A 23,540-nucleotide genomic window follows, 5' to 3' on the forward strand; every position below is an offset into this window, starting at 1 on the left:
GTCTTGTAGGCACTATCTGAGGGACTTATTAGCATAAATTTTGGCGTAAGCAGTTTACATATACAAAATTTCATAGATTTCCTACTCCTGATTTTAAGTAATGGGCCTTTCTGTCAATCATTTGCCCACCTGTTTGTAATAACTTCAAGCCGTTTTTGAACTCTGGGCATAGTGTTTAGTCAACTAAAACTTTATCATAATTGGAGACCTGAATCTCATAATAGAAGCAGGCAACACAACAGAATAAAGGTTGTACCCATTTAAAAAATTTTTAACCTACCTTGACCAATGAGTTTATTACTTAAGTTAGTCATCTTCATACTGTACTCTGAAGAGTGAGGTTTTTGGAAGCGGCTCAGGGATCATGGAAGATGAGGTGAGAAAAGAATAGAGTCTACGTGGCTGCTGTGTTGTGCTGCTCAGACCCTTCCTTCAGAACCAAAGGTTCTCTGATGGCTACTGGAATGCTGCTAGATGACAACCCCCAGCTGTCAGTCCTCTCTGGCGGTTACTTTTGGCTGAAGAGGGCTCCCTTGTCCCAACTATAGGTCAATCCCTAAGGGTCATCCCTGTTTGGGAGCACCCGGTAGAGTCACTGAGGCCTTGCTGTGACTGTATTGAACTGCCCGATCCTGCTTCTTTTACTTCCTTCACAGGTGTTGATCCCAGAGCACTCCCTAATAAATTTCTCACATGCTAATGTCTTCCCAGAGTCTGCCGCCCAGGGAACTGGGACCTACAGCAAAATCAATTATAGCAGCTCTGCTTTTATCATTGATATATATTGGATATTTATGTAAGATTTCACTTAAAGCAAAACAAACTAAAACCTTTGAAGGCCACTGATCCAGCAATTAAACAATGTTTCACCTTATATGAAAAATCATCATTATGGTTTTGTGCAAGATTAATTTATGTAGGTTAATCTTTCCAAACCAACATCTAAGGAGTATAATTGTTTCTTCTTGATCTTTATTTGTATGTTACGTTTACACATATACTCTTGTGCCTTTTAAAAAGCTGAAAATACATTAAATAATAGACATGAATATTTTTTATATTACATATGTAAAACCAGGAAAATATATAACAAGCTCTCATGACAGACCAGAGAAGGGCATTCAGTAGATGGCACATATTCTAAAATATTGAGTTTTTACATATCCCACTCCCCTAGCCCCACAAAAATAATTCTTAAGATTTTGTCTTAAAGCAGCTATGGTATAAATAACTATATTGTATATAGAATTTTCATTCTTCCCTTTAAAAAAATCTCACATTAAAAAATATACCATCAGCTAGCCTCTTGTAATACAGGGGTAAACCCGTAACAAAAAAGGTCCATGGTCTTGTAGTAAAAGTCACTATATTCTATGGTGCTTTGGAAAACTAGCAAAGAAATTTCCAACTGATTAACTTGATGAAAGGTTAAATGATAAACCTTTAGCTGCTGATGTGTATAAAATGGATGACTAATAAGACCTGCTGTATAAAAAAAATATATAAAATTCAAAAATTCCAAAAAAAAAAAAAGTCCAAGATGGTACCTGTTAAAACTATGCTATGGTCCCACCTTTGAACTCGGCTCCCCTCAAAAAAAAAAAAAAGTCCAAGATGGTACCTGTTAAAACTATGCTATGGTCCCACCTTTGAACTCGGCTCCCCTCAAAAAAAAAAAAACAAAAAACTTTAGCTGCTGAAAAGATAACAATTCAAATTTAATAAGCATACGAATGACCAAGTTCTGAATCTTAGCAGGCTCCTGCTAAGCTCATTCAATAATTCTAATTTACACAGTAGTCAACAGAAAGAAGAAATATAATTTGGTTGTTATTGATCTAGATTTTCCCACTACTCTATTGCCTGGGAAGCTATACACATATCAGGCCTTGGCTTTCTGCTCCAGCAATATGGATGAGGAAAATAAGCTGTTTTCAGTCTCAGGTGACAATTTCCAAACTTGATGTGGCAGCAGTTAACTGACAAGTAGAACACAATATAAGGAGTCAGAAGGGAGACTCAATGCAGGGTTGTGAAAGAGTATTATTTATTAGAAAGAATAACAAAGTATTTATTCTGGAGCCCAAAATACCAAGCTTACATACTTGAGAATTCCTGCTCACAATTCTGAGATTTTTAGAAAATTAAAGTTTAGTAAATAAAGGTCTATTGAAAAATACTGGAAAAATATGAAATATTTTTTATATGTTACTCAGGTAACATGAGTGACCCTATGCATTTTGGAGAAACAGTGATTCCACCAAGCACAGCACTGAAAATACATTTTCTCCTAAAAAAGGCAAGCATATAGTAGCAATACTGTATATGTATGCAAATAACAGCAATATTCTTCCATCAAAAGCGAATAAACTTTATAAATGATAACATATATATCAATCACTCTATGCACAATAAGTACATTTTTGGAGTCAAAAAACTCTCAAGTACAACCAACTCTAGATCTTCTGTTAATGCACTCTGGGGAGAGCATGAATAAATGAAGCTGATTTATTCATTTGACAAAGATTTTGAGTACATACTGTATGCCAGGCATTGTTAGGCAGTGCAGTTATGAACACGAGAGACATGTTTTCTGCGGTGTGAAGCCTATTGTTTAATGGAAGAAGCTGACCATAAGCTTTTACAATATGTCAATAGCATGATAAATGCTGATAGGGGAAATACAGGGTTCTCTGAAAGCACGTGAAGTACCAAAACTGGATTTAAAAGAGTCAGAGAAGTTATCCCCGGGGACGCGATGTCTAAATTGTGGCCTTACAGTCGTGGATATGTTGGTCAGTTTGGTAGGGAGGAGTTAAAGAAAGAAGGTAGAGTATGCACAGAGTCATGGAAGGGAGAAACACATCACTCAACTGAAAACAAAATCAGTATAGTGAATCTTGGAAAGAGAGAGTGGAAGTATAGAGAGGTGAGGTCTGTAAGAACCAGTTCATGAAGGACCTTGTAAAACATATTAAGGAGTAAGGATTTTATCATAATGGTAACAGGAAGCCATTGAAGAGATTTAGGCCAAGGAGATTAGAGTCACATTTTAGAAAGATTATTCTGATTATAAAGTGGAAAAACGAAGGCAGGAGACCAATGAGGATTCTGAGATAGCAATCTATGGATGGTGGCATGGACTAAGTGATACTGGGAATGGAGAGAAGTGGAAAGGTTAAAGATATTTTTAGGAAGTAAAAGAGCAGGGCTTGGTGACTGGTTACAATGTGGGCAGTGTAGGAGGGGATTTTGTCATTTGCTGAGACTGGAAACATAGGAAGAAGAAAAAGTTTGGGAGAAGGATGTTGAGTTCCTTTTTGGACATATTAAATTTGGGGGACTAAGGGATAAGCAAGTACAAATGTTGGGCAAGCAACTGAATGTATGAATCTTATATTCTGTATGGAACTCTCTGAACTGGAGATATAGACCGGAGAGCTGTTAGTATGAAATGGTAACTGAAGCCATGGGAGTGGTGATATTGCCCAGGGCAAGGTGTAGAGTAATGAGAGAACAGTCAAAACACCAAAAATTAAGGGTTGGGCAGAGAAATAGGACTTACAAAATACACTTAAGTCCAGCAATAATACTGAAGCCATAATTTGTACATTAGTTTATATTCTCCTTGGTCAAGTCCAGTACCAGAAGTCCTAATAGGTATGAAAGTCTTATTTGATTTTTTTCTCTTCTTTGACCTTGTAAAGCCATTAGTTTGCAATGAAAACATTTAAAATAAAGTGAAATCAATAAACTTTTGTAAAATAACTCAAAATAATCACAAACCAAACAAACAGTCCTTTATTGCTTAATACCTAGCTTTGATTATTTTGAGGTTAATACTTTACAACAGACCTTTACTTAGGCTGTAATTTGCCCTCTATCAGTTCTGTAACTGTTTCTTATTTCCTGATCATCTGGATAGTCTTTAATGGATTTGCAGATTAGTGATAGCCCGGAGAGATTTTCTCTGATCAAAATGTGATTAAACAGAGATATATGTTGGTCAGAAGACAATCATGGTCCATAGTTCCCACATAGAGAAGATTCAAATACAGTTTTTGGATGGGTCCATGGGGATTTCCCTTAATATGCTTCCTTTATATTTGTAGGAGTAGAAATGGAAATGGGGCCTCTAGAGTGGCTAATCAGTGATGTGCTGGCATATGTTTAACAACTGGCTTGCTGGGAAAAAAGAGCCCTGATGTATTGTGTTTGCCAGTTTTTATAGTGTAAGTACTGCCCCCATACTCAATGACAAGCTACCAACTTGATGTCACTAAAGGCAGAGTAGGGATAAAATGTATGCAGTTGGCTCTTGCAAGCCAATGAAAGCTGGCTCCAGCACACTACTGGACCAAGAATGATCTGACTGGTGCCTAGGAACGGAAGAATGCCTTGTATATGACAGCTTAACATATGAGACAACTGAATTCTACAAAACTGAGTTTTTCCCTTAATGAAAATTGATTTATTCAACTATAGTCAGTTTACTTGTAGGTCTTGACCGTTTCCCTTTGAATCGAGGGCTGGTGGTATGAGTGATATATACACTAATCTAGTAATGCAGCCTTGTAACTTCTATCTCTTTATTCATAGCAGTACTAGTTTCTACAACTGGCTCGTATCTGAGATTGAAATGATCGAGAATCATTTTTTCTCCTCCCCCTCACTTTTTTTTGGCCGCACTGCGCGTCATGTGGGATTGAACCTGGGCCCCCTGCAGTGGAAGCATGGAGTCTTAACCACTGGACCACCAGGGAAGTCCCTGAGAGCCATTTTTGAACAAATTCCTTATACCAGTGGTCCCCAACCTTTTTGGCGCCAGAGACCGGTTTTGTGAAAGCCTTTTCTTCCACGGACAGGGTGAGGCGGGTGGCAATGGTTCAGGCGGTAGTGTGAGGGATCGTTCAGGCAGTAGTGCGTCGCGGCAGACGAAGCTTCGCTCACTCGCCCGCTGCTCGCCTCCTGCTGTTCCTAACAGGCCCCCGACTGTACCGGTCTGTGGCCCATAGGTTGGGGACCCCTGCCTTATATCATGAAGCAAAGAAATGACCAGTTTCTTTTCATTTCAAGATATCAGTATAATTTGCATTCTATTATATTTCATAAGAGAAAATATTTTATTTCCATCAAATGAGCAAAGTTTGTTTTTTCCCTATAAAAGCAAATAATTTGATGGTATACTGCTCTAATAATATATGCAAAAAGAATAGCAGCAAAATATCTCATTTCTTTATAGAATTTAATATATATTCTATTAACAGCAGTGTGTAGATGCATAGTATTTGACCGTATACTAAATAATTACAATTAAAACTTACTTTTAAAATATTTTCAATATTAGGCACTGGTGGAACCAGAGCTTTTATTATGCATACTATATCTTTTTACATTCCAAAAGGAAATTAAAATTCTTAGTAGTATTAGAAAAGAATACACTTTTTAATATTGAATGCAGATATACAAAATCTCATGACTTCTATTAAAAACCTCTCAATTCTACTGGACACAAATAAAGACACCTTTTCAAATAACTCGCACTTATGCCAGGTTCTATAAAATATTCTATAAAAATATTACAAATCCAATAAAAACACAATAATATAGTACAAAGTCGTTTTTTAAGTCAAACTTTAAAAGTTCTGTATTTATACAAATGCACAATACTTTTTAGTGCCCTCTGACTGGTATTGTTGGTTCAGGATGATCTAATTTTAGAAATCTAAATTGAACATTTTCATCATTTTTCTGCTTCGGAATGGAAGACACTGAGAACTTATAGAATAAATTTTAAAACTAGTATTGGATAAAAACTTTATAAAGTAGAATAGTAAACACATTACACACTTTAGTTATTGCCCTGCCAAAGATAAAAATGCTCCATTGTTCCATTTTTCCTCTATTTAACTTAAATGTCTAGATAATTATCTTAACTACCTATCCTTTGTCTACATAGAAAGTCTTTCAGATGAAAGTGTAAAGATTTTAGATTCTCTAACAAAATCCAAAATATCAGTAAGCCATTTTCATTTTCTAAGTATATTGAAAGAAATGCTTATTTCAATATAAAACCCCAAAGTGCTGAATTAAGACACATTAATAACATGCCTGGCCAATTACTATCTTGGCTTTAGCCTTAGAGGAATATTATACAATTGGCTGCTGAGTTCCAAATTTAAGCATTTGGTTTTATACTGTAATACTGTACTTTCTAATACAGATATCAAAGAAAATGAGATGTTTTTTTTTAAAGAAATAGTAAAGAATTTCAGCCATAATACAAATCAATTTTGGGGGAAAAATATCCATGTCAAGATAGGAAATAGATTTTTAAAATCTTAGAATAATTGCTATAAAAGAACTAAAAAATATAAATTTCTGAAAAAAATACACTGAAAATGCCTCTCTAGGAAAAAAATACACAACTGGTTAGATACAAGAAAATATTCATTACCATGGGGTACAGCCAACTATGAACCTGGCTTATGAGACTTTAAAAATTCACAAAAAGTAATTAGCACCAAAACTGTCTAAAACTCCAAATGACATACTGAAGTGATTCTAAGCCCAAATATTACATTATAAAAAAGTTACATTTAACTTGGGAAGTTTCCCCAGCAATAATAAATATATTTCTTTTCAATCTTTAGAAAATGTGCTAGCTTTACTGATTTTCATCAAAATATTAAGGTAGTATATAGAAGTTATCATTTATATTGGTTTGGGCTAAGCAGGGACAATGGAAATTCAAATTATTTCCCAGATAATATGGGTTTATTTGGTGGGGGTAGGTGGGGAGCAGTTCTCCAATTACAACTTATTTTTAGCTCCTTGTTTCATCCTTTTTCTTCTAAGATGTTTTAGAACATTTAGAAGAGTGAACAGGGGAACATTCCCTGCTCACTTTTTGGTGTTATTCAAAATTTGGCATGGGAATAGGAGTGTTTAAAAGTGGACACAGATCACAGTAGTTAAACAAGAGTTATGAATAAGCTACAAAATATATATTCAACCCTGTTACAATCGAGTTGAGTTTAATTTTATAACAACATCAACTTATAAATTTAATTACAAAACAGCACACAATTTGAAACAAGGCAAAATTTTCAGCCTTTATGTGGTGAAATACATAACTTCACTAATTACATATATGGCTGCCAAATGTCAGTAGTTCATTCGGCCATATTTTACTGTTGCACATAAATAATGACAAGGCAAAGGATAGCAACTAGTCCAAGGGCTGGTAGGCCAAGGAACCACAGCATAAGCCAAAAGAAAATGACTATTACTGGTTCTACAATTTGTTCTCCAAAATACATCCTTGTGAAGCCCATGTTGATGAGGCTTTTGTTCAGTTCACCAAAAAGTGTTCCCATCTTTTTGTAGTCATCTCCAACAGGCTCGCCAGTGGGGTTTTGTGATTCTTCAATATCCTTAAAAAAACAGAACAAGACAAAACAAAACATAAACATAAAATGAGAAATAGGTGAAGGTCTTTAAGAATAATGACTATCTCACAGTTCTTCTTTATCTTCCAAAGTATGTACTGGGCACACTTCTGATAATTATTCAATAACACTTGGGAATGTTCCTTTTGATTGTCATCAAAAACAGAGGCAGGCTCTGATTGCTCTGTCCTGGTAAATAAGCCCCTTTTTTAGTCCATTCCTTTGACACTAAGACTTTAAGGAACCCAGCCTCAGCTGACTGGAGCAGGGCTTGCTGCTACTATTGAGCCATCCTCAGCTATTACAGCTGTGATCTTTCAGTTTTAGCTGGGGAGCTAAGAACACTTCAGTGTAGGTCCTTGCGTAGTTTCCTGTCCAAATTCTATAGATGTCCTAAATGTTTCTTATTAATCTCATCAGGAGAAACATATAGTCTCCAAATAGGAATCATTTTGTAAAATAAGCCCAAAAGTCTACCTAGATATCAGTCGCCTAGAAAATGTCCATCTGTGCCCAATTACAGATACCAAAAATTAAGTACTATTTCTGTTACCTCTCAGTCTTATTACAATTACGGTCTTTATGTCAGTTAATTAAGCTACTATCTCTCAGCTTCAATCCCACCCTTTGGAATTCTGGAAACAATCTGTCTCCCTGTTAGGCTCTGCCAACAGAGGAACTAGAGACACTGCACAGCTGGAGGAGGAAGGGATTTGCTCTTTCCTTGTTTGCCTCTCATGGGTTTCTTGATCCTGTCAGTCTCTAGTCATAGTTCACTCTGGCAGTAGTAGGTCCTTCCGGTAGCAGCCACTGATCTCAATTTAGTGATTTCCCAACACTTGCAGAACCAATCTCAATGTGCCTTCTTGAGACACCAGATCAAACTTGTGGGTTCCTTTTCCTCAGATATCTGGTTCCCAAGGCCTATGGTGTCTCTCCTTTGAGCTCAGAAACACCAGCACCAGGTGAGCAGTGATCAGTTCTTGGAGGTCTGAGTTTCAGCTGCATGGGATGGGGCCTTCCCCAGTCTTCTCAGTTTTAGTATTCTACCTCTCTTCTTTACTCCCTCAGGCCCAGGAGTGGTTGCTGCTTCCTGCTGTTACTATCTGTGGCCCTCTAGCCTACTTTAGTGCAGTGGTTTTTAAAATTTAGTATAAGTTACGACCCCTTGGAGGGCTTTTAAAGCATGGACTGCTGGCCCACTGCCAGGGTTTCTGATTTAGTAAGCCATGAGTGGGGTTTGGAGTCTGAGAATTTGTACTTCTAGCAAGTTTCCAGGGGATGCTTATGATGCTGTCTTTTTACCATCTTTTGAATATCACTGCCTTAATGTTTTTGCCTTTTCTATTCTTCAATGCCTACTTAACAATTCTTTTTTACATCTTTATTGGGGTATAATTGGTTTACAATGGTGTGTTAGTTTCTGCTTTATAACAAAGTGAATCAGTTATACATATGTCCCCATATCTCTTCCCTCTTGCGTCTCCCTCCCTCCCACCCTCCCTATCCCACCCCTCTAGGTGGTCACAAAGCACCGAGCTGATCTCCCTGTGCTATGCGGCTGCTTCCCACTAGCTATCTATTTTACGTTTGGTAGTGTATGTATGTCCATTCCACTCTCTCGCTTTGTCACAGCTTACCCTTCCCCCTCCCCATATCCTCAAGTCCATTCTCTAGTAGGTCTGTGTCTTTATTCCTGTCTTACCCCTAGGTTCTTCATGACATTTGTTTTTCCTTAAATTCCATATATATGTGTTAGCATACGGTATTTGTCTTTTTCTTTCTGACTTACTTCACTCTGTATGACAGACTCTAGGTCCATCCACCTCATTACAAATAGCTCAATTTCGTTTCTTTTTATGGCTGAGTAATATTCCATTGTACATATGTGCCACATCTTCTTTATCCATTCATCCGATGATGGACACTTAGGTTGTTTCCAACAATTCTTTATATTAGATTATCTTTGTTAAAATAATTGGTATAGTTTCCCTCTCTTCACTAGCCCCTAATGCAGTCACAAAAGAAAAACTGTCATGTAGATGACATAGTTGTAATTATAATTTATTAAACCTAATTTCTTTTAGGAGTGATGATTCAAATCAGTAATTATTTATTGAACATATACTTGCTTATAGTAGGTGCAAGGTAGAAAATTACTCATGTGTAAAAAGAAGACTTTGGGTATAGTGTTTCACATCATAACAGGTAAGTATTAAATGCCATTAATTTTGCTGTCTATGCCAAAAAAAGTTAATTAGCTTAACTTGAGGCACTCTTCAAACACATGAATCAAACTTAGATTCCTTTAGTAGAAACCAAAGCTTAACCACTTCAGTAATCAGTACGTAGATAACTAAAAATATTTTTTCGTTTAAAAAAATGCCTTATTTTCTGTTCTACATATACAGTTTAAGGGAAGAGAGTGAAAAAATCTAATTTTATTTGCAATAGTCAGAAAAAATGATTTTCAATATGATTTTAAGGTGGTGTTTTCCCATATAACAGTAATTTGTGTAGCACACAGAGTGTCATTGGTGTTGTGGAAAAATGAGACTCAAAGGGGCATCACTGTTAAGTCTATATTTTAAGTTTAAGCCAGAATTATTTTTGAGTTAACAAGTACATATAATTTAATAAATTACTTTTGGATTTCCATTTCTACCAAAAAAAAGAGAAAAACCAAATGTTGTAGAGATATCTGGAGAGTTCAGATTTAGTCTCCCAACACTTCAACTGAATGACCTTGACCAAGTTACTTCATTTTCCTGAGCTTCAGTTTTCTAATCCATAAAATGGGATTTATATGAACCCCTTTTGATATTGATAATACCCTCTTGAATTATAATTTGTTAACCTTTCCTTATTTTTTGTATTTTAACTTCTAAGTTATCTTTTCCTTCACTGATGTGCTGTAATCAATTTTATGTTTCTCAGCTTCTCATACTTTTCTATGTGTTCCATGATAATATACTATATTAAAAAAGAAAAACAAAAATCTTGTTCTTTCCTGAGATTAAGGCTTTCTTTTCTTTAGTAAAGAACTTGAACAGTTCTTGATTTAGTTTGTAATTCTTCTGGTCCCTCAACTCTATCTTCTACTCCAGTGTCTAGCATTGCTGGTATCATTTTTGGCCTCTTTTTTTTAATTAAAGTTTTTTTTTCTTTTTTACCACCTCTAATTTCTTTTAATCTATGCACTTATTGTACTTTGGGGTTTTCTGTTGTTACTGAAGCTTTTTAAGACTTTTTCAGTATTTTTGTGGTTTTAGTACAAAGCAAGTACCCTAATCTGAAATGCTTCTTTCTGAAGATTTCTTTGAATTCTTTTACAAACTGCTTGTGGGTTTTTCAGGGGAAGAGGTAGGTGTTGCAATGCTTAGTTAACTCCTAGAGGCCAGGTGGGGAGGCAGCATTTAATCATATCATCTCAGATCCTGGGAGCAGCTGGGGGGACTGAGAACGGAAGTAGAAGGCCTAATAAGGACTGGCCTAGGCGTGCTGTGGCAGCCTGCCGCTTCTTTTTTTAATATGAAAAATTTCAAACACACAAAATTAGAGAAAATAGTACAATGAACTCCTAAATACCTATCAACCAGATTAAATAATTACTAAAAATTTGCCACTTTACTGAAGCACTTCTTAATCTGGGCAATCTAAAGGAGAGGAAAAAAGTAAAGTCACTAGAAGAATGCCTAAAAGCGGCATATGTTCACAAATGAAGTTCTGTGGAAACATCAAAGATATCCAGCAATGAACTGGATGGGGGTTTGAATAATCCTAGAGGAAAGACACTTAAAAACATGGAAAAGAAAATAGGCAGCATTCTTAAATCACTGGCATTACAGTTAATCTCATTACAGTATTTTCTGTATCAGTAAATATTTGTTGGATAGATGGAGAGAATTTATCATGTGTCTGGCAAGCATTAAAGCAATATCTTGATAGGTTTTCTACCTGCTCCACTTTTTGCCAAACAAAAGATGGTCTTATTTTTCCAAAGTATTATTTATTATAGTAATCTCAAAACAATGTATCAATTTTTATGGAATTAGCAGTCCTTTTTGGTTGTGGATATTAATAAGCATCCATTCACTCTTTCCTCTTTCCTATTAGAACCTTAATCCAGTCTGCATTCTTTATGTGAGGAAAATCCCATCTACAGCTTCAGAGGTGATGGGTCTAAGAGTAAAATCCCCTTCCCTTTACTAGAAGCTGGCTTTTGGAAAGGCCATGTGATCTACTTTGGAATGATGACTTTTGTGGGTTTTCTGGGAAAATTCTTCCTAGCTCTTCTGATACAACTTTGGAAAGTGATCCTTATTCTATTTCTCCACATACAGACCTTAAGTAGAGAGAATTTACTGTATTTGTTATTAATTTTCTATTGGTGCCATACAAAATTACTACGAATTTAGTGGCTTAAAACAACACAAATGTATCACTTTATAGTTCTGCAGGTTAGAAGTTATGTCATCAGGATTGTGTTTCTTTCTGAAGGCTCTAGGAGAGGATCTATTTCTCTACCTTTTCTAGCTGCTAGAGGAGGTCCATATTGCTTGGCTCCTCGTCCCCTTCCTCTGTCTTCAAAGCCAGCAATGTTGCAGCTCTCAGACCATCCTTCTGTAGTTAACTTTTCCCTCTGACCACAGCAGGGGAAGGTTCTCTGTTTTTAAGAACTCATGTGATTAGGTCTAGTCCAGTTAGATAATCCAGGATCATTTCCCCATCTCAAAGTCCTTAAATTTGATCACATCTACAAAAATCTCTTTTGCCATGTAAGGTATCATATTCATAGGTACTAAGGATTAAGATGTGGACATCTTTGGGGGGGTGGGGAGAAACCGTTATTCTGTGCACCACAATATTTAATTTTAAAATTATTTCTTTATATATCTATTCTTACTATCTTTGATAGGAAAGGTCACGTCATTCAAGGCAAGAACCATATCATATAGTACTAACATGAGTACTCAGTATAGTGCATTGTGCCTGGCCCATCGTAGGCTCATAATAAATATTAGTTGAATAAACAATAGAAATATTCTATAATAACATATCAGGTAAAAAATAACTCAAAAAATAAAAACAAACTTTACATGTAACATAAATTACTTTATTTTCCCCATGAGTACAGTTGTGAATTTGTTCAAATATTTGTAAATAAGTTCTAGATTTAAAGATATGGGAGCTGTTAGCTAAAATTCACATGCTCAGTTCAATTCCTAGACCACTGCATTTTAAGAGCAGAGGCTAATATGAACGGATGAGTTCTTGAGTCCTTGGCTCACTCTCAGATGTGTGTAATTTTCAGAGTAATAGTAGTGGTGGTACTATTGTTAACGGTATAGTAGAACAGCTAACACTCAGTGCTTACTGTATGGCAGGCACTGTGTTGTGCATGTATCCTCTTGTTTAGTCTTTCCAACAGGCTGTGAGGGAGGCACTATTATTTTCCCCATCTGCAGATAAGGCAATTAACTTGCAGGGGAGTTAAATGTCTGGCAATTGACTTATACTTAGTAACTGAAGGAGCTATGATATGAACTCAGACATTCTTACTCCAGAGACAACACCATTAATCCCTATGTTATACTCCCTCCAGTTATTATTATATTATTAATAGCTAGCAGCTGTCTAATGCTGCAGAGAGAAATATTGATCTCCAAAAAAAGACAAGCTATGTAAGCACATTTTCATTTTTCATAGAAAGAGTACACTTAACATAGTGAAATCAACGTCAGTATCTTTTTTGCATTACATCTTTTTTCAGTTTACACTTGAAGGTGAGTTTATCAAGCACAAAACTTGCTCAAATTTTAATTTTCATCTTATATAAAAATTTAAACAAGGTAAAGCTATTTGCAGCAGTTTAGCAAATTTTTCATAGCCCTTTCAGTATTGATTAGAATTCAGATTCAAATGTGAGAAAAAAAAAAAAAAGACTCCAAGCAAGAATGAGGAGATAGGCTTGGCCGAGTTGCAATTAGGCAAAAATCCAACCAACCAACCAAACACACACACACAAACACTTCACACATAAAATAAACCAATGCAAAGTGCAGATGGCATTTCCCTCCTGTTCTAACATTAGTCACTTTGTGTCTTTGCCAGATTTTATTCTTTGTATATGAGGTCCCAATGGAAGAATATTTGTCAAATGTACAGTTTCCTTCATGACCATATGATAGTACTATGACATGCACATTAAAAAGTGTTTTCACCAAAATAGTGATATTATTTTTGTCCATGATTAGTGCATAGGGGTGTTATAATTGATTGAAAATCCTTCTTTAAAAATATGCAAAATTAGTGATGAGAAATTAAAGGCAGGGGACTTCCCTGGTGGTGCAGTGGTTAAGAATCCGCCTACCAAGGCAGGGGACACGGGTTCCATCCCTAGTCCGGGAAGACCCCACAGGCCGCACAGCAACTAAGCCCATGTGCCACAACTACTGAGCCTGCGCTCTAGGGCCTGCGAGCCACAACTACTGAGCCCTCGTGCCACAACCACTGAAGCCTGCGTGCCTAGAGCCTGTGCTCTGCAACAAGAGAAGCCACCGCAGTGAGAAGCTGGCACACCGAAATGAAGAGTAGCCCCCGCTCGCTGCAACTAGAGAAAGCCCGCGTGCAGCAACGAAGACTCAACGTGGCCAAAAATAAATAAATAAATTTATTTAAAAAAAAAGAAATTAAAGGTGAACCCTTAAATAATCATAGGATTATTAAGAGCAAAGGGTCCTTAAAGATAATTTAAACAAAGCCTCTTCAGAAACAAGAAATAAGACGTTAAGTCACACAGCTTATTAACGAAAAAACACAGGCTTTGGAAGCAAGGTGGACAGATTCAAATCTTTCTCTGTCACTTATACAAGGCAAATTACTTAACCGCTGACCCTCAGTTTCCCCAGGTATGAAAGGAGCATATTAATATCTACCTCATAGAGTTGTGATAATAAAATGAGGAAGCAGATAAAAAGCTTTTAGAATAGATACAACAGTCATTCAATATATGGTAACTAGTATTATTACTACAGTTTTGGTAGAATTTATGTCTTGTGATTTCTACTTCTATTCTCTTTCTATTGTAACATGCTGCCTGAGATAATTAATACCTTATGATCACCTTTCTTGTGATAATTAAATTCAGTTGTATTTCTCTTCAAGTGTTACGACAATTTCATTATATAGAAGTTGAGGTGGGATGTTTTCTATGGCACATCCTTACCTGTGGAACAATCTGTGCACATTAGTATGGCAGAGCCTGCTTATTTACTTTAAGAAGAGTACAAGCTACATTCTATAAACAGGCTTTCACTGAGTGGGTGACAATTTAAGATTCACTTTCAGCTGTTTTCCCGAGTGCAGTATTGGAAGTCTGCTGTTTTTGCCTGTCTGATTTTTATGCTACTTTCTTCTGCAGGTATCACCTTGATTTAACTTTGGGAAAACCCTCCCCCACCCACTCTTGGTTCATGTGTTTTGGTTGAATGTGTGCCCATTCCCCAGTTCCAGGCCTGAACAATCAGAACATTTCATTCCCTTGGGCACATGATTAGTTAAGGAATGAGCATGTGACCCAAGACAGGCCAATGAAAGCTCTGAGACTTTTGCTGCAACTATTGAAAAAGTGACATTTTTTCCCCCCACTGATATTGGTTAGCTGGCAAAATGGAGGGCATCTTATTGGGTTGGCCAAAAAGTTCATTTGGTTTTAAGTAAAAATAAAAGACACATTTTTCATTTTCACCAAGAACTTTATTGAACAACATACTCATTAACCAAACTTTTTGGCCAACCCACTATTACAATGAGGAGAAAGCTGGCTATGAATGAAGCTAATATAAAGTAAAGCCAAGAAATTACATAGTTGGTGTTGTTTGAATACTTGAATCCAGCTAGGGCATCTACCTGTTTTTGTTGTTGTTGTTGTTTTTAATAACATGAGCCAGTAAATTCCTATTTTGCAAAACCTAGTAAAAGTTGAATTTTTGTTGCTTGGAACTAAGAGTTCGGACTATAGATGATGATGATTATGATGATAAAAAGTAGTAATAGCTACCATTAGGGACTTCCCTGGTGGGCCAGTGGTTAAGACTCTACACTTCCAATGCAGGGCATGCGGGTTCAATCCCTGGTCACGGAACTAAGGTCCCACATGCTGCACAGTGCAGGCAAAAAAAGGGCCTGAAACTTGGAGGCAGAAGTAGGGTTTGGGACTTCCCTGGTGGTCCAGTGTTTATGACTCCATGCTCCCAGTGCAGAGGGCATGGGTTCGATCCCTGGTTGGGGAACTAAGTTCCCACATGCCATGCAGCCAAAGGAAAAAAAAAAAAAAAAGTAGTAATAGCTACCATTAACTGAATGTTTTCTACTGCTAGATATTGTGTTAAGCACTTTACATTCATTATGCCATCTAATTATTATTTATTATAATAAGTATTACTAGTTAATTTCGAAGCCTGTGTTTCTAACTATAGTGCTCAAGAACTTCCTCATTAATTTGGTCTTATTGCTACTAGCAATAATTAACATGAAGAATGTATTAATAATATTAAAAAATAATAATGGGGGTTATGCAAGTAGAAATTTTTAGATATAACTTTCTAAAAGTGTTTAAAAACTATATAAGAATACATGGATAAATGGTTATTGTATTCAGATAACACGAATACAGAGTAAAGACTAAGATGCTGATTTCTCCTTGCCACTTTGGGTTAACCTTCCCTAGCTATCAAGCAGAGCCAGCCTCAGTAACCCAAGCCCATGGAAATCATAACTGGGAAGGTAAATTTATTTTGGTATACATATGAAGATGTGCATACTGAGCAAAAGTATTTTTGGATAGCACATAGTAGTCTGTGAACTGAGGTTTATTAAATGAATGAAGAAACAAATGAATGAATGAACAACTCCTAAATCTTCTTGCTGCAACCTCTTCTCCTTTCAACTTGTTTACTCAACTGTAGGTTTCCCCTGCTATCCAAAAGTAAAGTGTTCCTATAAAAGCTTTCGTAAACCGAAATGGTGTAAAGCAAAGAAGCAATTATCTTAGGGCACGTCTTGCTAATGGATACACAAAACAAACTGAGAAAAAGCACAGATGCTCACAGACACAGTTCAAAACTATGGTGGCCTGATGCTGAGATGCTGAGTGTAGTTCCTGGGGAAGGAGCTTGATGTTGTCACTCTAGCTACTTGGGATGTGTGCTGCCTCTCTAACTTGCTACAAAACAAATGCTGAATGCTATTTTTGCTTTACACCTTTTTTTCTTAAAAGCAAAAATCCTCTTTGGATTTCTTTTGCTTATCGAAAACAGGTACAAACTAATGTAGGTCTTTCATAAAAGTGAAGTGGCAGAAAGCAAATTTTCGAAAGCAGGGAATACCTGTACTCCCACTGTTTTTCAACTTCACTGGGATTGTAGTCCCGTCTCTAACTTCTCTCAATCCACTAGCCCTCTTCTTCACTTTTCACATTCAGCTTGATTTCTATGATGCAAAGTTTAAAAAACTTTAATAAAACTCCTTTGTCTCATAGGGGAAACCCTAATCTTAGAGTAACAACTATTTTCTATGTCTGTACCTGAGTACCTGTGGTGCTAGAGAAAGTCACACCATAGGGTGCCGAGAGTTTATGACAACCCCAAACAGATCTTCAAGTACATTCCTACTTCATTTCTCTGCTCTACTCTTTTTGTGTTGGGTTTTTTTTTTTGCTCTCTACACAGGGCTGTTTCAAATCTCTTCTTTTAAAAATCTTGAACTGCCTCCTACTCCTCTCTTTATCCCTCTCCTCCAGCAAATTACCTGACCTCTTATTTCTCAGGAAAAAGAGAAGCAGTCAGAAGAGTTTCCTTAACTTTGTGATACTAAATGTATCAACTACCGAAGTTTACATCCAACTTCTCTTCATTCTCTTTTGTTACAAATAAAGAAATAAGGACGTATTCCTCTTTCTATGTCCAATTTCTCTTACCTATGCTTAGGCTCGCATCCTTTCCTACCTTATATCTTATCCCTTTTCCATTATCCCTCTGTCTCATATATATTCAACCTTCCCCTTTCAGTTGGCTGCTTCTCATCAGTGTTTATACATGCTTAGATTTTTCCCCCTTAATGCCACTAGCTCTGCCTTGCCTTTTCTTCTCCTTCATAACCAAACTGTTTGAAACAATTCACTCTGCTTGTTTCCATATTTTCATCTTTGTCAGGAACTGTGAAGGGGCTGATGTTTTATCCTACTTGCAAGTTAACAAGTTAGCCTGTCTTGGTTTCATGGATACTGGCAGGAGACACAAGCCTCCTCGGTCAGAGACAAAGGACTTTATTCCTCATGCCACAGGAAGCAGCCTGAGTTTCATGTTGATGTTGGTCCCCTTTACCTCCTAAGTCCCACAGGGTGACAAAGTGGCACAGGTAGATGCTGCATGCAGTGGGCTTATGTCTCAGCTGAAGAACTCTGAGCTTAGGGAACTCTCATCTTTTACAATGGGCTATAAGCAAATCTGCCTGATGTTTGTCCCAGAGGGAGACATCATTTTTATTACACTGGGTAGCAGACAATCTGCCCTGTGCTCCAAAAGGAGACAATATTCCGATCTTCCAAGTCTGTTCATTTAACAAACATCCTTGAAAAACAGTCCTAAACAAAAGTTCTCAATGCAAGAGATCCATGGAGAATTGCTCCCCACAATCTTCCAGTCAGACCTCAACTTACTCCAACGTGGCCTCTGTTCCTATTACACCACCAAAACAGTTCTTGAAAAGGTTACCAGTAAACTGCCGTATCAGTAAATTAGAGGGTTTCTTTTGGTGGCAGGGGGGAGGGGCACTCCCTGGCGGTGCAGTGGTTAGGACTCCACGCTCTCACTGCCAAGGGCCCACGTTCAATCCCTGGTCGGGGAACTAGGATCCCACAAGCCACGCAGCGGGGCCAAAAAAAAAGAAAAAAAAATTAGAGATTTTCAGTTCTAATTTTATTCAAACCCTAAGCAGAATTAATAACCATTTTTTTCTTTTCTTTTGAATTATATGGTATTACATTCTCCTGGTTCTACTCGTTCTATTTTCATCCCTCTGGCTATGCCTTTCTCAGTCTGCTTTGTGGGTTCACCATCCTCAACCTAGCTATTAAATATTGATCCTCAACCTCTGGTCTTAAGGCCTTATCTCTCTCTCTCTTTTTTTTAAATAAAATTATTTGTTTATTTACTTATTGCTTTTTGGCTGCATTGGGTCTTCGTTGCTGTGCGCGGGCTTTCTCTAGTTGCGTCGAGTGGGGGCTACTCTTCCTGGCGGTGCGCGGGCTTCTCATTGCGGTGGCTTCTCTTGCTGAGGAGCACGGGCTCTAGGAGCACGGGCTTCAGTAGTTGTGGCTCGCGGGCTCTAGAGCGCAGGAACAGTTGTTGTGGCGCACAGGCTTATTTGCTCTGCGGCATGTGGGATTTTCCCAGACCAAGGCTCGAACCCATGTCCCCTGCATTGGCAGGTGGATTCCTAACCACTGCGCCACCAGGGAAGTCCCCAGCCCTTATCTCTTTTCTTCCCATATTCTCTTCCCAAATAAGCTCATCCAAACTTTACAGTTTCAATTACCACCAGTAAATCAGTTATTTAAGTATTATAGCCAGCTCAGACCTTTCTTCTGCACTCTAGACCCATATATTCAACTGCCTTCTCGACATTTACACTTGGATATCTTGAATATACTTCAATATTCAACACACCCAAGGCCAAACCCATGATTTTCCTCCTCAAAACTGGTCTTCATTCAATGAACAGATTCTCAGGAATAAAATCCATCCTTAATTCCTGCAAGTAAGAAACTCAGGAATGATCTGCAAACCTTTTTCCTAATTTCCTATATCCAAATTATCAGTGGGTTCTGTTGAGTTTAAATCCTAAATATCTCAGGCATTTATAGTTTTCTAATCTTTCTTGTTTGTTGGCTGGTATACAATCTGTCTTCTCAACACCTTCCTTTCTGGTTCTTTTTATTCCTTCCTGTGGATGTGAGTCACTATTTGGTGTCATTTCCTTATTCCAATACAACTTTGTTTCCACCTTTGTATTTAGTGCTGATATTGTCAAATATATTATATTTCAGTATGTTATAGGCTCAACAATACAATTATATATACATATTGTTTTATGCAACTGCTTTTAAATCAGTCAAGAGAAGATGGTGCGATTATACTATCTTTTGTAATTATCTACATTATTGCCTTTACCAGTGCTCTTTGTTTTTTTGTGTGGATTCAAAGTAGTGTCTAATATCAGATGCTTTCATCCTTATAATTTCCTTTGATCATTCTTGTAAGACAGGTGTGCTGGCAAAACATTCTGTTTTTATCTGGGAATGTGTTTTACCTTTATTTTTATTATTATTATAATTTTTTTTTTTTGCGGTACGCGGGCCTCTCACTGTTGTGGCCTCTCCCGTCGCGGAGCACAGGCTCCGGACGCGCAGGCTCGGCGGCCGTGGCCCACAGGCCTAGCCGCTCCGCGGCATGTGGGATCCTCCCAGACCAGGGCACGAACCCGTGTCCCCTGAATCGGCAGGTGGACTCTCAACCACTGTGCCACCAGGGAAGCCCCTACCTTTATTTTTGAAAGATAATTTTGCTGGATATAAGACTGTGGACAGGTTTTTACTTTCAGCCCTTTGAATGTGTTGTCCAATTGCCTCTGTCCTCCAAGTCTCTGATGAGAAATCAACTATTGATCTTACTGGGGTCTCCTTTTATGTGATGAGTTGTTTTTCCTTTGCTGCTTTCAAGATTTTCTCTTTCTCTTTCAACATTTTGACCATAATGTGTCTAGATGTGGATCACTCTGTTTATCCTCCTTGAATTTCATCAAATTTCTTGTTTGTGTAGTTTAATGCTTTTAAGTTTGAAACATTTTCAGCCATAAATATCTTAGAATATTTCTTCTGTCCCTTTCTCTCCTCTCCTCATAGTCCCATTATTTGTGTGCTGATGTGTTTAATCATGTCCTACAGTTCTCTGAGGCTCTGTTCATTTTTTTCCATTCTTTTTTCTCTCTGTTCTTCAGATTGCATAGTTTATATTGCTCAATCTACAGGTTCACTGATTTTTATCTTCTGCCCACTTAATTTTCATTTGGGTTACTGTACTTTCAACTCCAGAATTTCCATTTAATTCAAAAGAAAAACAATTTCTCTTAATTAGTATTCTCTATTTGATGAGACACTGTCATCATACTTTAACTCTTTAAGCATGTTTCCTTTAGTTTTTTGAATATATTTATAATAGCTGTTTTGAAGTCTTTGTCTGCTAAGTATATCACTGGGCCCCATCAAAGACATTTTCTATTGTCTGATTCTTTCCCCTACTTATGGATCATACTTTCCTATTTCTTTCCATGTTTCATAATTTTTTTTGTCAATAACTGGACATTTTAGATATATTTTTGCAACACTATATACCGATTCCCTACCACTACTCTGGGGGTGACAGTGGTTGTTATTCTCATGATTATTTGTTTAGTGACTTGGCTGAACTAATTCTGCAAAGTCTATTCCTTTGCAGTGTGTAGCCTCTGATGTTACTACTCACATTTTTCCCCCTTATTTTCATCTTTTAGTCTCATTACCTCAGGGGTTGTCCTGGGCTAGTATAGCCATTTCTTGGTTAGAGAGTGTGCTTACGGTCCCTTAGCCAGTTATTTTCATGCTTTACCATTGGTTGTATCTGTAGCTTGGAAACTGCTATCATAGTTCAGAGATTTTACTTTTTGCCCCACATTCAGCGAGGAACTAGTAGCTTGGAGGGTCCTACTCTTACTACCCCTGAGAGGGTATAGCCTTGGGCATGTATACAATTTTCCGACTGTCACAGGTGATTGTGATATTTTGGAGCCTTGCTTCCTAGGAGTTATCCCTGGGTCAGAGTAGCGTATTGTTCAATCAGTGTTTGGTCACAGGTTGTATTTAAGCCCCTTGTTCTTTGTAAGGCTTCTTCCCTGTGTTGATGGGTCTGTGTGCAGCTTAGGGTATACTTTCAAGTCTGCCCCACATCCTGCTACAATTTTTCCTGAGTGGGTGCAGCCTAACACATGCACACTTGCCTTCCTGATCCTCACAGGTGACTATGATCCCAAGAAGGTTCTTCATGGCCGACTCTTTCCCTGGTTCTTTCTTTAAAACCTCTGGCTGCTCTGTTGTTTTGATGCATTATGGAGCTACCAGCCTCCTCTTAATTGCTCTTCATCAAGATCTGTACTGTTTTCAACAACACCTTTAGGCATGGAGTCCTCCAGTCCTTCTTCCAGTTGAAGTCAGTCTTCTCAGGCAGATCCAAAGAGCTCCTTACTTCTATGGTCTGCCTTTTCTCCTGGGCAGAACACCTGCACCATTGCACTGGAGTTGGGGGCAGGGACCCTATTTTCCTAGAGTGACAATCTGGCTCTATAAGGAGGTCCTGGGGATGGGGAGCAGCTCTTGGTCATGGCTTGCCTCTCTTGGTGTGGAATCTCTACCTTATAGTGAGTTGGGATGGGTAATTCGGCCTCAGTGTTCTCAGCTTGCTGTGGGGGGAGGGAGACTTGGTCCTTTTAGCTATGCCTGCCTGGAATAGACTTCCTGTAACATGGAGCTGAGGGGGAAGGGAGGAAAGGGATGAGAAGGCCTACCCTTGCAGGTGAAACTGTAGCCCTAGACTGGGAGTTAGCAGGAGAGGGGAACTTCAGCTTCTTGGCTACACATGCTGGGGTTGCAGCTTCTATAACACAGCACTGTGATGGGGAGGTAATGGGTTAGGTTGTGGCTCAAATGCCACAAATACTCACTGTTCTTACCTAGATTTTGTAGATTTTCTTTAATGAATGTTCCTTCATTTACTGTATGCTCTTAGGGTGATTCCCAAAGATTTTAAATGATATTTTATTTTTAAATAATTTTCACCAGTTAAATTGTTGTTTTGCTGGGATAAAATCTACTGAGTTCCTTACTTCATTGTTCTGGAAGTCCTGCCATGTTGTTTCTGGACATTAATTACTTCTGATGGTGAACTGAAGGATAATTCCTGTAAGGATGAACCAGGGGATCCTGGGTAGTACTCAGCTAGTTTTCTGGAATCATCCATAGGACCTTAAGCACTTTGAAGAGTGTTTATTTTATTTTTTTTAAAACAAAGTGAAATTTGAGGGTTTTTTTTGGCTGCATTGGGTCTTCGTTGCTGTGCATGGGCTTTTCTCTAGTTGCGGCGAGCGAGGGCTACTCTTGTTGTGGAGCACAGGCTCTAGGCGTGCAGGCTTCAGTAGTTGTGGCCAGCTAACATATTTGCTAGACTCTGCTAAGCAAAGAAGGAAAACTGCCTCTTTAATGGTTGGTATGAAAGGAAATGAGAAAGGAGGAAAAGAAACCTATTGTTTTTTATTCATTTAAGCTTTAAATATAAGTAAATATTTAAAGACTTTTTTCAAAAAAGGGTTAGTAGAAGAACCATATGATTAAATGGAACTTCAAAAGTTGAACTTCAGCTGGTAATTAACTCATTTTTAAAAAATTAAGTCTAAGGAAAGTTAACTGGAAATTCTAGTCTCAGAATAGTCCTGATTTTCCCTTTAGTTGCATCTAATACATTAAATTTTACACCCAAGTCTCTATTTTAAAATAATTTTTAGCATAGTAAAATACTTTTTATCGGTATTTATAACTCTCTGGAAAAGTTTCTAAGAGTTGCAGAAATGTCAGAAGTAAATCAAGAATGCTTTGTGAGCATTAAAATCATCTCCTCCTTCCTAACTCCCCACATTAAATCTCTGGCAGCCCAGAAAGAAAATAATAAACAAAGAAATAAATATACTAATACATATAAGAACAAATAAAACTATCTTAAGCTATCATATATATTCAGTAAAACATTTAAGATTATTTTACTGTAAAAACACTTCTGCTTTATAAAGAACCAATTCAATTCAACAAAATTTTCCTGATACCTAAAATGTGTTAGATAAAGAAGACTATGTCCTTAACTTCAAGAAGCTAACAATTTAATAAAAAGGTTATAACATTTATAAAAAAATAAGTATATTTTAGGCAAAAATATGATATGTTGCAAA

The 23,540-nt window shown here is 37.4% G+C and overlaps 1 protein-coding gene across 1 annotated transcript; it reads right to left on the reverse strand.

Moving 5' to 3' along the window:
- Positions 1-2,023: 2,023 nt before the first annotated feature.
- On the reverse strand, positions 2,024-22,561 carry FAM241A (family with sequence similarity 241 member A). Its single transcript, XM_024739467.1, has 2 exons — positions 22,475-22,561; positions 2,024-7,436 (listed from the first exon to the last, which is right to left on the reverse strand). Exons 1-2 carry the CDS (start codon positions 22,559-22,561, stop codon positions 7,191-7,193), a joined length of 333 nt encoding a protein of 110 aa, XP_024595235.1. The 3' UTR covers positions 2,024-7,190.
- Positions 22,562-23,540: the final 979 nt, after the last annotated feature.

This window comes from Neophocaena asiaeorientalis, unplaced genomic scaffold (assembly GCF_003031525.2).
Source record: "Neophocaena asiaeorientalis asiaeorientalis breed wild unplaced genomic scaffold, Neophocaena_asiaeorientalis_V1.1 scaffold58, whole genome shotgun sequence".
NCBI lineage: Eukaryota > Metazoa > Chordata > Mammalia > Artiodactyla > Phocoenidae > Neophocaena > Neophocaena asiaeorientalis.